The 16,707-nt window shown below is 42.5% G+C and overlaps 1 protein-coding gene across 1 annotated transcript in view; it reads left to right on the forward strand.

The window, feature by feature from the left end:
• The window catches only part of KLF7 (KLF transcription factor 7), a 57,957-nt gene extending 41,495 nt beyond the window's left edge, over nt 1–16,462 (forward strand). The window contains exons 4-5 of the mRNA XM_056496627.1: nt 7,894–8,017; nt 14,145–16,462. Of these exons, the coding sequence (XP_056352602.1) occupies nt 7,894–8,017; nt 14,145–14,196 (176 nt within the window). The 3' untranslated portion in view covers nt 14,197–16,462. The remainder of the gene's footprint in view (nt 1–7,893; nt 8,018–14,144) is intronic.
• The last annotated feature ends 245 nt before the right edge of the window (nt 16,463–16,707 follow it).

The following is a 16,707-nucleotide window of genomic DNA, read 5'->3' on the forward strand; positions in this document are numbered from 1 at the left end:
TATGATCAGTGTCACCTCTCTGTAAGGGCACTGCTGACCTTTTTGGATGAAAGGAGCTGTACATCATTCATGGAGATGTACTGCTTTTACACTTGATCATCCCTGCCCTTCTAAAAATAGGTACAACCTTCTCACATTGTGTATTTCACAATCCTGTCACATTCCTCTTCTGCCCCATACTGTCTTCTGCCAGCTTTTCTCTTGTGCTTTGTCACCCTTTCAAAGGCTTTTCCATTTTTTCCAGCAGGTGGCAAAACTGAATAAAATGCCAATTTAATTTTTTTCTCCCTTGTCTTTTTTGTGTAGAAAACATTGGTGGGCCAGTTAAGCACTTACTATTGCCCCCTCCTTTGCATTCCTTTTAAATAATAAAAATATTAATTAGGCTTTCTAGTCTCCAACAAAAATCAATTAGGAGTATATTGAGGAATGAAAGGCTCAGAAAAGTATCTGAAATTGATTTTTGTAATTAGTTTTACTGGTTGATGGGTTGCACATACACTTAGATATTAGCATTGATCTCCAGAGAATGTGTGTATTAAATAGCCTACTCTTCCTTTTTGCTTAAGAAATGAACTTATTAATCTTAAAAAGAAGCTGATGTTTTTGTGCTCTGGACTGCAGCTGCTCACCAGATTTTTGTAACCTCACCAGAAGAGCAGCTGCCTGAGCCGTGTGATGGTAAATGCTGAATCTGGCGTGAAAGTGGGGAGTGGGTCTGGGGCAACTCCTCTTCTGTGTCTCATATTTGACAAAGTCTGTATATGTAATGAGGGAAGACAGGCACTGGTGTTAAGGAGTGGTTAGACTTCATTTTTCAGGGGTCCTTAAGCTCAAATGTCCTTCTGAGACGTGTTTCCATTAAATCTCATATAGCAGTTTACATAGGAAGAGGGGAGTGACCAGTTTTCTGTTGTGCCATGTGCTGTGTGCTGATGTTCAGCTAATTAAAAGAATTATGGCTTGGCTTCATTGGTATGCCATGTATGTAGCTTGTAAAGCTCTCAGCGACCCTTGGAGATGAAGAGTGCTACATAAATATAAAATATTGGTAATGTGAAGTTCCACATTAGGCATCTCATTGTGCTGAGGCAGACTTTCATCATAAACTGCAGAGCAGCTGGGAATGCCTGCCTGGCATTTCTCTGCAAGGTGCTCTAGGGGGCTGCTTCTGCCCCAAAACCACACCAGCTTCTGGCTTTTCTGAGTGGCTTGTGTCTGCAGCAGCATGCATCTCCACAGGCACTGGCCTCTGAAGGATGCCTGGGTTCATCCTGCAGTGACACTGCTGCTCCTGCACAGCAAGGTCCCACTCACAGCCCAGGAACAGTAGGTCCCAAAAGGATTTCTCAGGAAGGGTAGCAATAAAAATTATTAAAACACTCTTAGGGTAGCAAGAAAAGTTATTAGAACACTTAAAAAGCACTACTTGATTCTTTACACATTTCTTCACACAGCTCAATCCCCCAGAGCTTCCTAATAGGAAAAATACAAGCAAGAAATCTTACATTTAATTCATTTTTCCAGTTGTAATTTTACAGTTTGTCTAGTTCTCTGGAAACATCAGTCTTGGAACAAGTATAGCTGAAACTGTCTTTCAATACATATTTTTAGACATTAAGACTTTAGAACTAGTTTAATTTTAAATGGTTTGTGAATTACAGATTATAAAAAGGAAGGAAATATTTACGTTTCAGACAACTTTTTCTTGGATTTTGAAACTATAAAAAAATTCTCAGTGGATTAGAATACATGTTGGTTTTTTTCTTGTTCTTTTCTTAAACACACTTTCACATGCTAGCTTTGTGTAGCTGTGTAATATTAAGGAGCTCTTCAAACATAGTGCAACAAATGTCTGCTTTGAATGGCCTTCCAAATATGCATATAGGCAGAAACTGGGAGTTTCCCCTCAGTTTCTTCAAACATTTTTGGCTAAATCAAAAAGAAGTGTCAAGGGACTAAAGGACTCTCGTGACACTACCACATTTTAGCACAGAGAAGTATCAGCAAGGATTTTTACTGTGATTCTCCTCTGAAGCTCACTGCAGGACTGGGAGCTTGAACTACTTGATTGTTTTACTAAGTGCCCTGCAGGAGAGTGCTGGGAAGGGGTAAGGAAATAGATATGGATGGATGGATGGATGGATGGATGGATGGATGGATGGATGGATGGATGGATAATCTTAATATCTTTGCTTTCAATTCCATAAAGATACAGGGTGAAACTTGAGCCTTATGAACATTTTTCCAGTGTTTCACCCCATCACACTGGAACTCTGTGGTCTTATTGTGCACACCTCAAAATCCAGAGGGTTTTCTTCTTAAAGTCCCTGCTGTTGAAATTCATGGAATAGAGAGCAAATTTCTTCCTCTGTATTTCAAGATAAATGTTCTTAGCCTATAGGGCTGCAAAGAGACGTTTAAAACTATGGCCCTAGGTTATCTACAAAGCAGAAGGCAAATGATGTCTGCATATTATTGTTTTCTTCTTTAAAAATCTCATTATTTCTGTAGAAGAGTGCATCACAACTTTTTAACCCTTGAGATTGGCAGTAAGCAATGCAGGTATAAGAAGTATAATGTACCCATTATGTGCTGTAATTTTGTGATCATGTCCTCAGCTGATCTTGAGTAGGTACCTCTGTGTCCTGTAACCTAATGTTTCTAATCACTCTGCTGAAACAGCCTCTCAGAGATGTCTTAGCAAATTTTGCCTTATTTATTGGACAAGAGAAATATATCTGAGACCTAGAAGGTGCCTGCCTGTGGGGTGCAGGGGGTCTCTGGATCTTGAGAAGAGACAACATCCCCATTGCTGTGCTTTGTGAGGAAATACTTGTTGTGAAGGTTTGTACAGGGTTTACAATTTAAATATGTGTTGGAGCAATAGCCTGATTTTCTCTGGTTTGTGTCTGGAGAGCAAAGATACAGGTACATGCAGCTGAGCTGCTTGCCTGGCCCCCTGTCCCATCAAAGTAGAGAAATTCACCTCAAATTCCAGTCTGCCTGGGTGCGATGATCCACCCATGCCTTTGCCTCCCCATTAACTTGAAAAACAGTGCCATGGGTGGCAGTGTCAGATGATGGCTTTCAATATCTAAAGTTGTATGAGACAAAACTCACCAAGAATGTCTGAGGCTGGAAGATGGAGGGAGAAGTTCCAAACACCAGTGTGGTGGTCATTACAGACCCAGCCCAGCTCTATCCATCATGTTTTGCTGGAAGCCTAGTGTGTGTTTGCCACAGGAGTTTAAATGGGATTGTATGCTTGGCTTTTTCATGCTTTCAAATGATAAATTTTTGGCTTTCAAGAGAAAGCTGTACCAATCATTTATTTATTTTTGTAAATAGATGCCTAATATTTAGTCTTGCATTCATCTTAGTCACAAAAGGAATAGTTTTCAGGGCTGCCAAAGTCTGATGGATTTTTTGTTATGACTTACAATTTTAGTTTCACTATTGGATGTTTCCCATAAATTTTCAAAGGTCTTTGTCCTCTAGTTAACAGATTGGACCAGACTGGATGTGATAGAGGATGGAGGGCCAGACTGTACTGAAATGTGCTTTGTGGGTACTTCTGCTTTGGAAGAAGAGCTCAGTTGGGTGAGGTGCCATAAACAGAAGTGAAACAGGGAACCTACTCCCCAAGCATCCCAGTCAAGGGTATAAAATGTGCTCCAGGAACATGAAAAGATTAAAATGAGGTATGGACACAGGACACAACCACAGCAAAGAGAGGCTGCTTCACAGAAGTGTGCAGTCATGATGGTCTGAAACCCTAAACTATATCTGAAGGGCTAATAGCATTTCTGTAGGACTATTTTGGTGAAACAGCCTTTCCAGACCAGTAGGTTTCAGCATATGACTCTGTGCACAAGCAGGCTTGAACAGGTTGGCTCTCCAAGATCCTCACCAGGCAGCTCAGGATGTGTTTCCTGGTGATCAAGTGACCTCTTTTGAGATGAGGCTTTGGTTGCCCCCATTCATGTGCTTTGGTTCAGCCAGGCCAGAGTGTAGACGTGGTTTTTTTCCTGTTCCAGGAGCTGCTGTGTGAGTGCACAGCTGGCACACTTTACCTACAGCCCAGGCTCAGGCCACAGGAGAAGGCTGTGGCCATGCAGAAATAAATAACACCCGTCCAGTGCACACAGTGTGGATGTTGGGTCCTGTGCACCCACTGTCTCACTGCAGCAACCCTTCACTGTGCTGCACTGCTCTCTGATGCACGTGCTGCCCATGGAACCTACAAGTCAGTAACTAGCTAGTGTCTCTGACTCCCAGGAAAAAAAGTAGAAACAGCTGAAAGCCAGTATTCTATGTTGCTTACAGATTTTCCATAAGCAAATGATACATTTTTTTAAACACAAGTGCTCATCTAGGAAAATTGCATAATTCACTGCTTGAATATATCTGCACTGCTTTCCAGGTGCATTTATGGATGTGTGGAATCTGAACCAGCCCCATGGTGTGGAGTAAGTCTGAGCTGAAAGGACTGAGTATTTAACATGTTTCTAGGTACTGGCTTTTTTTTGGATGAGGACTGGCCCCTCCATTTAATGCACTTGTATAAATGTGGATTTATGGATTTGTTTAAGGACTGCAGAGATCCTTGTGTTGAGTAAAGGTGACTTAAGGCATAGAGCCTCCTTCCTGGGAGTGGCTTGCAGGCACAAGTTTTAAATGTGGTTTTTAATTTGAGAAAGTAGAAAAAAAGTCAGTGTGGCACAACTCTGTGATGTTCCTATTTTTAATTGGATTTTGCAGCTCATAATTAATTTCTTAAAAAGAGGGAGATCCTGGCCCTGTAGAAGTGAGTAGGAGTTTTGCCGTTGCCTTCAGCAGAGGAAGATTTAATCATCTATCTTTTTAGTCTCACTAATCCTCTGAACAAGAGAAGAGCAGCCTCACACATGGAAGGGATCCTTTCCATTTTTTCTCCCTGCTATTGCCAGTAGTGAGGTAGGAGGACCCTCTCCCCCTTTTCATTCCCCTGCTTTCTACATATGTGCACCTTGGCAAGATACACTTCCATTTCATCTTTGTGTAAGGTGAAAGCAGCCATTAAAGGAGCAGTTTGTTCTTAGCCTTCACATGCAGAGACAGGCAGGTCTCTCTCCTCCTTTCCTCCTGTGTTCTTGAGTAGCTGCAGGAGGGCAGGAAATCAAACCTCTTTGAGGTCTCTGGGTCAGAGAGCTGTCTGACATGGATTTAAAGGTCACTGTGCTCCTTTGCGTTTACCTTGTGCACTGGGAGTACGGTATGGCAGCATGCAGTCTGGAGCACTGAGAGGTACTGTCTGACATTTTGCTGAACAGGGCTTGGGTTACAAAGGAAAAACAAAACTCAGCTCAGGGCTGTGCAAGGCCAGAGCTGGAACACTTGGGAGAGGAGCCCCTGCAGCAAGTAACAGAGATATGTGTCATTCTGTGGGTTTACCAGTAATCGTGCTTGGCTTTTCTGTCTCTTGTAACCTATATATAGCACTGTATATTTTCAAAGCTCTTGACAAATTTTAACGAGCCAAACTCCAGTCCTAGTAGCCTATATGATTTCACAGAAAGCCCAGGATGCTTTTCCTTCACCCTTCTGCTCTGTAGATGACTGTATCGTTCAGGCTGGCTGTACCTGCCAGATTTGGCTGAGCAGTCGTCTTCTGCGTTTGCTTTGCAGCGTGTGTGGCATATGTGCTGCAAGGCAATTTCTCTGCCTGGCTGTCTCCACTCTAAGGTAGGCACTAGAGAGCGTCAGAGAACCAAGGAACTGCATTATCATTGAGGTTTGTTTACTGACAACTTTTTAAAATACTATATGAACTGTTCAGACAAAACTGGTGCTCCATCACAGGCACAGGACCAGCCCTAAGAAATCCCTTTTTTCTGAAGAGAGCAGATGATGTTTGCCAGGTAGGGTGCAAAGGGCTGGGGGGAGACTGCTGCAGCTGCAACTCCATTGCAGTCACCAGTGGGGCCAGCACTGGTGACAGTAATTGAGGTACAATTGAGTAACCAGCCCAGAAACAAGACACCAGCACTTTGCTCACTAAGAAGATGATTCTAACTTCTTATTTTCCTGAAGAAATCCTGTTCACACAATAAAGGAACAGGAGGTGAGTCTGCAGAGGTGACCAAGCAGCCACATTCTAAGTGGGGTAGTGTTATTGTTGGCTCAGTCCATTGTCCTGTTGGGCATTTTCCCATGGGGGACTGTGACTCACAACAGGAACATCCAGGCTGGCCTTTCTTCATTCAGGAACTGTGGGATAAATGGATATTTTGGTGTAGGTTTGCCAGCTTCTGCCTCCTTTTCACAACTTTATCCCAAGGAATCTTTTAATTTGACTACTGAGCTGAAGAAACTTCTCAGAGGCCAGTAAAATGGCTCAGCTTCAGTTAAAGTCTCAGCCCATTCTGCTGTTCTGTCTGGGGCAGATGACCACTGTGCAGCAGAGCTGCCTGTGCAACAAGAAGTATGTAGAAACTCACAAAATAAAGAACAGCTTTTCTTTCATGTATTTTACTGCAGTTTTCTTTCCCTTTTCACTTTTCTTGCTATTTTTGCCTCTCTGGTTCATCATCATGATATACTTAGGTCTCCCATAACCAGATCTCACTCTTCTATTTGCTGAATAGACACAACAAATATAGCAACCCGTGTCTGTGCACTGTCTGCTGTGGTCAAGTGATTGTTTTGTGTGAGTGGCCTAGAGGGATCTTACAGATTGCAGCCTCAGTGTAGCCCATGGTGGATTTTTTAAGATTACCTTCTTAGCAATTTTAAGAACAAATAAATAAGTAAGAATCCACTTAGAAGCTTGGTAGTGATAGTGATTTCTCGTCTGAATTTTATCTCAACTGACTGCATAGGGAAGAGTGACATGGAGTTTATGTAGGAGATGCAATGGAGCATTTGTTGTGGGGGCAGATGTTATATTTGAATGCACACTGATGCATGTGCACTGAATAAGGGAAAGGGAGTCATGACTTGGGATTCTTCATCAGAACGTGTTAAAGACTCCACAAATGTTACACCATGGCAGACTTTGATCTGCAGAGACTGATGTGGATTAGAAGATAGTTAGATATGAACATAGAATTGTAGAATATCCTGAGTTGGAAGGGACACACAAGAATCATTGAGTCCAACTGCTACCAGCAGACTAGAATCTCTCCTGTCTTACCGCTACACCCTTTCACTGCCTTCAGTGGTACTTTTAATATTTTGGGGCAGAATAATAGCTGATGAAGGTGTAGTGCAAGAAGCCTGAAGGACCAGCTGATTCAAAGAAGTAAAAATGTATCCTCTCACGCTCCATGACCTGACACATAATTTCTTGGTTCTAGAGGTAGATTTCTTGTCAGTAGCAAGTAAAAAACTTGCAGTCCTTGGAGGCAGCAGGCATGAATGCTTGAGGGGTATGTGAGGCTGGCCATGCAAAGGCTAAACAGAATCGTGGTGATGCAGTAGTGGTGGTCACTCAGGAGTGGTGCACACCTGTACAGTGTTCAGGTGTTAGTACAGTCACTCAAGTATCACAGTACACAATCTGGCAAGCTTAGAGTGAGCTAAAGAGCTATTTGAAAATCAAGCTTCAGCCACACACCAGGTTAGGCATTTGAGGACATTCTTAGGACTTCTTCAAAGGCCAGTTGGCTGGTTTTGTAGAAACAAAATATAAGGTTGTGCGAGATTTTTAGCTGTGGTAAAATCTGGACTGGAACTATCCTCTGTACAATACATCACAATCGCTAAGTTATTTCCCAGGCTGACCATGAATTGTGTGATGGGCTAATCTACTCGAATGGGTTAGAGGCAGGGTGGGAGGACACGGGGCTTTCGAGTTGAGTGCTCAGTAATGCTGCTGCCACACTGACTGTTCTCTCCTCCCCTCTGCAGGTGAGAAGCCTTACAAGTGCTCGTGGGAAGGGTGCGAGTGGCGTTTTGCACGCAGCGACGAGCTCACGAGGCATTACAGAAAGCACACGGGTGCAAAGCCCTTTAAATGCAACCATTGTGACAGGTAATGCAGCTCCTGACATGGTGTTCAAGAAACCTGTGGACTTTTGTGACTGGCATGGAGCCACCGGCTCCCAGAGGCAAGAGACCTGCTTCCCAGCAAAGTCCTTTTCTGTCCCACTGCCTGATCCCTGTACCATGGAGGGACCCTCTGCTCAGCCCTTGTCCTCTCTGCCTCAGTGGCCAGGCAGGCTGGCAGATGGGGAATTCTTCCTAAGCAGTCTAAGCTGTTTCCATCCCGTGGCACGGAACAAAATGTGGGACCAGATATAGGTCTGACACCCTGCTGGTGTCTGTTGTGGGCACAGGATTCAGTTCATAGGGCAGCTCTTGTTAATACTCTTACAGCAGAGAAGACATCCAGAGGGCCTTAGACCATTTCAGTGGTGGACCCTTCCACAAAGCATCTCCCCATCTTTCTGTCTCTTGACTTCTGTTTGAAGTAGGAAATACTCTGCACTTTCATTCCATGAGGGCCCAGATTTGAAAGCCTGACAGCTGCTCAGGGCCGAGGTTCCTGAGGAGCCTGTCCCACTGCAGGGCTCTGGGCACTCAGAAATGGGGTGAGGGCTGAGCACCCAGCAGGGCTCTGGGCACTCAGAAATGGGGTGAGGGCTGAGCACCCAGCAGGGCTCTGGGCACTCAGAAATGGGGTGTGAGCTGAGCACTCAGCAGCTGTGGGCACTCAGAAATGGGGTGAGGGCTGAGCACCCAGCAGCTCTGGGCACTCAGAAATGGGGTGAGGGCTGAGCACCCAGCAGGGCTCTGGGCACTGAGAAATGGGGTGAGGGCTGAGCACTCAGCAGCTCTGGGCACTCAGAAATGGGGTGAGGGCTCAGCACCCAGCAGCTCTGGGCACTCAGAAATGGGGTGAGGGCTGAGCAGCTCCCCGGGAGAGCCGCCCTTACCGCGATCTGTGTGTACAGTCCTCGCTGCTTTAGCTGCTTCAGTCAATACTGATCTCTGAAAAATCTGGTCATTCTTCCTTGGTGCTGAGTGGTTTTGATCCAGCTTGGTGCTGGGCTCTTTCCATTTAGAAACAAAACCAAAGAAACACCCTTATGCACATCCCTAATCCCAATTGATAAGAAATCAGGGTGGAGCAAAAGCAATTACCCCTGTAATGACTCTTGACAGCACTGACAGGATCGAACAATGAGCACTTCTCCCCCACTCACCCCCCCAGCTGAAGATTGGCAGTGCCCTGGGTGAAACCTGGATCCACTATTGAGTAATCAAATAATGTGCTTGCATCTGAACATGTTATCCAGCTAATCCTATTTATATATATTTTTAAAAGAGGCTTAAGAAAATTACCCATCTTTTTAATGCAGCACTAAGGTTCTCGACTGTGATAAGGAAACGTTTTGTAATACAATAAAGCCTCTAGGAAGCCTCTGGGTACAACAGACCAACAGAGAATATGCGTGGAGAGAGGATGTGTGGGACATAAACAAGGGACCCCATCCTTTTATGGGAAGGAAATTTGATCATTTTCACATCCTGCTTTTCCAAGAGCTTCATCTCCTTAAGTGCTCTTCTGCCCTTGTCTCCCCTCTTCCCGTCCCCCTTCCCCCACGGAGGGCTTCCTCTTGGATTATCTTTTGTTTTATCCCTGGATCATCTTTTGTTTGCTCAGAATGAGGGACAGGATAAGCCAAGTAGGGACCTCTGCAGTTCTGCTTTTGTTTAAGCACTTCTGTGAATGAGAACAATTATGTTCTCTGTTTCAAATATAAGGCATTGCATTTTTCTTTTCTTTCCTCTGAGTGGCCCCACAAACACACACACACATACACATATACACACAGCCCCAGGGTTTCTGTGTCAGGACAAACAGTATTTTTAGCAGGGATCTAAAGAAATACAGCCAGTATTTTCAACTCCTTGGTCTCTCGGCCCTTTGTTAGGTGTTTGTTATTCTCCCTCTCCATATTATCCCTTTCTACCTAGCTTTTCTCTTTGGCAGCAAACTCAGTCACTGCAGTCAAGAGATATATCCCTGTAATCATCTAATGCATTTTCTTCTCTTCTGCTGAATCTGTAGATGAAAGGAAAATATTATTAATAAAATTCAGAGTGCTGAGGACTGTGCACTGTTAAATTCTATGTCTATGCTTTCTGTGCATGGTGATAGAAGGCGGATTTGTCCTTATTCCCCGAGTTAAATGTTGCAAGCTTTTAGAGTGCCTGTTCTTTTGCCCCACTCTGCCATACTACTGTTTTTCATTCTTTTGTTTGCTTTTTGCTACCACCTATTGCAGAGGTCACCTCAAGCAAGCACTGAAACATGAGCCTGAAACTGCCTTTTAGCCATTTAGGCAGACTTTTAAAGATGTGCCTTCCTGAGCCAGGGTTCCAGCTGGAGAACAGTTTCTCTGTATTTGAACTGCTACCCTTTATTGCACTCTCCATTATTGACAGAAGCTGTGACCACTCTCTCAGACATGCTGGCTTGTTGCATTTTAAGGAGCTGATTGGAACTGTTTTAACAACACTAATGTAGCACAAATCCTATGCCTGTTGTTCAGAGCTGAAGGCTGTATCTTGGCAAACAGAGCATGGAAGGGGTGATTCAGATAGCAGAGGGGGATGTTGTTCACACAGTCTGGCTGCAGTTCCCTTCCAAGACTGTTTTGAGATGTGCTTGTCTCTCTCACCTTCCGACCAATGTCAAAGCAGTGTTTGTGTCCTCTGTGTATCAGTCAGTTTTATAACAAAAGAGATAAGAAGATGAGATTCTCTTCTCCTGCTGTCCCAGCTCTATCCCAAAACCATGCAGTCCACAGATCACGTTGTTAGTCATATCTGGCAAACTACCACTGCTTTGAGTAACATCATATGTACTGCAAATGGTGTGTGGCTTTGTGGCAGCAGGAGAGAAAGGAGAATCGACTAAAGTGGTGTGGAAAGCACCCCAAGAAAAGTCCTTATTGCCTTCCAGATGCCAGGGTTATGATGGTTATTAGCATTCCCCAGGAATTTTGCTCTTCAGAAACACAGGCTGGGATTGTTCCTCACACAGTGCAAGCCCTCAGACTTCAAGGGGAAGAGTTTGACAGGGTAGTGGTACTTGCTGATTCTACATAAATAGGTGTTTAGGAGACAGCAGCTTAGTGCCAGATTATTCCTCTCAGAGTATGTGCACATGTGCGCATGGTTCCCTTGTTGATACCAAGCTGAGAGAGCACTTAGCTCGAATGAACACATCCCACAGTGCAAAATCCACAGCTAGTAGGAGAAATGGCTGAGCAATATATTCTCTCATTGTACTTACTTTCCCTTTTTCTCCTTCAGAGGCTTTAGTGCCAAGCAGTATTGTGTTGCTAAGGAGATACAGCAAAAAGAGAAAGGAAGGAATCATGTTTAGGAGCAGGGAATTCTTATATCACACATCCCTGTATGACTTATAATTAGAGTGTCTTATTCTAGCATAAACTGTTCTTTCTAGGAAGAGCTAGACTGGAGGAGGGATGATGGAGAAGGCTATTAAGGGCCCATGTGAGATATGCAGAGCTGATCTGGAACTGAAAGAGGTGTAGAGCCAGAGGTACAGAGCAAGTCTCATGTCATGGGCAGGACTAGAGACCAGCAAGCCCCTGTTCCTTGATTTTTGAAGAGAGTAGTTTCCTTTGACAGCTTATCCTGTGGAGCCTCTTCCACTGCTGCCTCTAGTCCCAGAAAGGAAAAAAAAAGTGTGTCCAGTAATCAATATTGACAGTGTGATTTAGCTGCAAAAAATTTTGTATGGACTGTTTTACAGTTGAAAATAAATATCAACATCCAACAGCCTTACCAAGAGATACTAACCGAATTAGTCAGCAGGAGAATGTGAAGAATTAGTATTGTACCATTTTATTAGCTATAAACCAGTAAATATGGCACCATTTTATTACCTATAAAAATATTATAGATGCTAATATGGTAGTTATTGATGTGAAACAATGTGCTGAATCTATAATTTTAATAGATCTGGCTATGGTGTGACTCAGCACACACTTTCCTGGGTTGCATCTATAGGAGACAATTGGAGAGGAAAAGCTGTGCTTGGGTGGGGGTCTTGTGACTAGTCCTAGACTGAAGTGCCAGCTGGTGCTTGTCTTTTTGGCAGCCACTCAAGCTGTTGTTTTGTTTTGGCAGCCCTTGTAGCCAGAGCATGCTGCTTTCTCAGTTTAAGATTGATGAGAGAGATGTTGGTCCAAAGGTGTATTTTGTCACTCTAGGGCTAGAAAATTCTAGCTGTGCAGAGCCTGCTGTGTTGAAGCTCCAGTGTCCATTGTCAGATTCATGTGTGTCTTGCTGTGCCTCATGTAGCACCTTGGAGGAATGCCTTCTCCATCCTACTTTGAAGTCTTCAGTTTCTGCCATTCTGAAAGTACTAACTCCCCTGTAAAGCCCTGCCAGTGGAGAAGAGATAACTTGGGCAGAGCTATGCTCATTGTTCATTCACAGAAGATGAATAAATGACTTTTCTTGTGGAAGTTGTCTTGTTTCAAGGTTTCTTTGTCTTAAAAATGTACCTCTTGATCACTCATCTTTGTGTGTAGATGCAGATCAATTACATGTGCAGTGGAATACTGCAGCAGACAAGATAGAAAAGGTCCCCTAACTATTTAAAATAGTTTCATTTTTGTAGTTCTTCTCTTTTATCAGCCTTTCTCTGCTTAGGGTGTTTATCCTTTGGGTATTTAGTTTGACTGTTCTTTTTTTATCTATCAGTATTGGCTTTTTTGGGGGGTTGTTCAGTTTGTTCTTCTACTTCTTTCTGAAAACTACAAAACACTCAACTACTGTTTTTTTAAAAATACACTTGATGTCCATATATGAGCTATCTTGGTTCTCACAATAAGCCATTGGATATTCTTCAGACCATTATTGGTGGCTGCTTTATGCTCTAGTTCCGTGGAATACTGAAAAGACATGCCAAGCAAATCAGTTCTATAAGTAGCTTTTCCTAGTATTCTTGGAGCCTACAGATCCAGTTTACTCAAAAGCCACAGGTATCTGGGGGTTGGTGTGATATTTGTAGTAAATGTTTTTAAAATAAATTAGCCAGTATCTTGTGGCTTAAGGTGGAAAGAAGGTAAGCCAGAATTTGCAGAAAACTTGAAAACCTCCTAGTTTTAAATGCTCAACTGAAGTTTCTAGTAGAAGTTTAATTTCTGAGTGTATCTGAGTCCTGCCACTGTGACAAGCTTAAGGCTGTGGGGTAGGCAGCCAGAACCACTGGCTGCTTCTCCTGTGGTTTGCTTTCTGATGCCATACGTATCTTAAAGGACCCTGTGATGGTGAGTGTTATGGACTGGTACTTTCAATCCCATAGCTAATGGGTATGGAGTCTATCTTATCAGGATCCAGCTGCATGTTCAGAATGACAAAACGTTATGTTTTCTTATGGGACTGAAAAGTCTTTGTGGATAAAAAGCGGAAGTTGAAAGCTCAAGTCCTGGCTTTCTTTTTTCCTTCTGGTTTTACCACACCTGTGTGATTTATAACTTCCTTTCCTTCTCTGTCTTTCAATTCTCACTCTTACAAAATAGGCATAATATCTTCTGTCAACATCCCTCAGGGAGATAATATTCATCAGAATCCACATATTATCTACCACCCAGATTCCCAGCTGAGAGGGAGGGAGAGATATGAAGCCTGATGGATTGTCAGCCTCCAAACTCTGAACCAGTTTTCCTTCCAATTTGGGGTTTGAAAATGAGAATTCAGCTTTCAGAACTAACATAATTCTTTTACAAGGAGTAGGCACTTGAGAAGGCTGGTATTTTAAAAAATGGCATTGCTGAGTACGTGAATAAAACTTATTTCATTATTTTTTTAATATGCAATCACATGCATACTAAGTATTTGGTTTTATAGTACAGATGCATAAATAAGCACTCTTCCCTGATGTCTGACTCAGTGAAAGAAGCAAGAGGGAGAGGAACAGGGAAAGGATAATAGTTGTCTATCTGTGGTCACAGAGGTCAATCACACAGGCTTTGGTGGCAATCCATGGATAACCCAAGGAATGTCTCTAAACTGGGATATGTATTTTCTCCTGTACCTAAAAAGGAAGGAGCAGAAACCCTGTTTTCCAAAATCCTGTACTTATTTCATTTCTTGCTTGCTTTATATTGCAGGTGTTTTTCCAGGTCGGATCACCTCGCCCTCCACATGAAGAGACACATCTAAATATCGGTCAGCTTGGCATGGATGTAATCTGGGCTAAGTGTTGTGAGATGAAAGTGGAACTCAAGTTACAACGTGCTACCTTACAGGAGAAGAGAACTTGATCCCATATAATCCTCTGTACAGGGACCACATGCTCACAGTGTCATGCACCCAGCTACACTTCAATACCTACATCAGTTCTTTTATGCCTTGCCCCAGCTGGATGGGAGAAGATGCAGGCGAGGAGATGCTATAGAGGTGAAGTCAGTGAAAAAGAACAATCACTTGCAGTACTTCATCCTGCTTGGATTTGTTTCCTGTTTTTGCCAATGGAAATCAAAGAAAACAGAGGAGGCTTCCCTGCAGTGGACGGCAGTAGGAGGGGCTTATCTAACTTGCTTCTCAGTGCAACTCAGTAGAACAATATGTGGTCTTGAAGTTGCATATTTGTAGCACTAACTTTCTTTTTAAATAGACAGGGGAAAAACAATGACCTAGAAAACCAAATCCCAGTTTGGTAGCCAAAATTAACCTCTTGGTTTTTTTGTTCTTTCTCTGAGAATTCCTAATGTTCAGTGCATCAGACTTCTCACAGACACTTTGACCTGTCTTGGTTTTGGTTCTTCTTCCTAGAACTGAGCTATTGAGATCCTTTTAAGTCAATACCAGTGGCCTTAATGGCAGTAGACTGTGGAGTGACACTTGTGACACAAACATCCTCTTTTTGGCCTGAGTTTATGTAGACTTCATGGAGGATTATATTTTTGTTGGTTGTTTTTATTTTAACTTTCTTTTTTTTTTTTTTTTTTTTTGGCTATTGCACAACATATGCACTAGGGACTCTGGAAGCTGCTGCCATGATGGCTAAGTAGCCAAGGGATAAACCCCTGAGATACAGAGATACCTAATATCTCTGTAAGCCTCACCTTATTGCCATACTAGGACTACTTCTTTATTTTTTGAACAAAAAACTTTCAAAGCTTGTTTGGAAGCTTAAACCTTTTTTCTCTTTTCTCCACAAACAAGTGATCTTCAGAACTCCTTGTCTTCACCTGGATATCAGTCTGGGACTGGCCACAACAGGCATGACTACAGGATTCCTTCCACATCATGTGAGCATATTAGCCACAACCCACGGTGATTTAGTGGTGAATTATGTTGCTTTTTCTTGCAATTCTTCTATTAACCAATTTAAAACATTACCCTTTTGTTTCTGTAAAGAGCACCTGCAGACATTTTAATTTAAACCTGTTTATTGAGCATCTTACACACAAACCCCCCCAAGCCAAAAATCCTACTCCAGTCTCTGAGTAGGAAATCAAGAACCTCTTCCAAGTACAATGGCTTCATTCAGCATTAGCCTGTTAAAGAAATTATCAAAGTCCTGCCTTTCTGTTCATCAAGTTGATGCTGTAGCCCACTCCTATATGAAAAAATGTAACCATGTGAGTCGTGAAGGAAGGGATTTTACATACAGCAGTGAGACATTTCCAAATGATTGGTGTAAAGTATTACTAACCTAGAGGTCCATTTTGGCCTACGGTGTGAATCATCAAGGAGAAGTGGAGGTCTCATGCTCATCCTTCCGTCATATTGATAATTTGATTTCTTTGGCTCAAAGTGGATTAAAGTCTTCATTACAAAAGGAAAAAAAAAACAAACCTAAATAATGTATTGCCATAACTTGTATTTGAACCTATTTGGCACTGACTCCAAAGACTGCATTTAGGACCATAAGAATGGCCTGTGCAAGCAGGCAGGTGGTCATTAGGTTGTACATTTTGTATATTGCGGACCATCCCTACAAGATGTGTCTAGAAATGAAACAAAATAGCGTGTGGTCCACAAATGGTTGCTGCTCTTTTATAATGTATTGGCCAATTGCCCTTCTTTGACTGTTTTGACTCATTGACTGTTAAATATTTCCCTTAATTTATGTTTTGGGAGGTAAAATTGTACTCTAAGGGGAAAAAAGAGCAAACAAGAAACTCAATAGATGTTTTTAAGAGCTGTCACCGGGATCCTTGGCACTTGAATTCTCAGCATTTTGCAACCTTTGGTTCCAGTGAGAGATTGAATTTATTCAAAAGATGCTGGTTTTCCTCACAGTTTTCACAAAACACTGTGACTGTCAACTGAACACTTTGGGGACAGGGGGGAAATACGATGTCTGGCCCATATGGCATGAAATATGGACCAAAATCTAACCATCTTTTAGGGCAATGATGTAATATTTGTGATAAGAGCATGAGAGAGAGTGAAAGAAAGAAAGAAAGAAAGAAAGAAAGAGAGAGAAGAAAAATTGAATTTATTCCAAAGATTTAAAACTAACTATACTCTATATGTGTATATATATATGCTTACATATATATATGTATACATTTAAAAATTGCAGAGCACTGCTTGCTGACAATCTCGTATTTCTCTACTTCTGTATTTGCATACTTTTTATGGCCATTCCACCCAGCTGTTTCACTGGGACTGAGGGCCCTAGAATCCAATTTGTGTTAGAATATATAGAGCATCCTGCCA

Source organism: Oenanthe melanoleuca, chromosome 7 (genome assembly GCF_029582105.1).
Source record: "Oenanthe melanoleuca isolate GR-GAL-2019-014 chromosome 7, OMel1.0, whole genome shotgun sequence".
NCBI lineage: Eukaryota > Metazoa > Chordata > Aves > Passeriformes > Muscicapidae > Oenanthe > Oenanthe melanoleuca.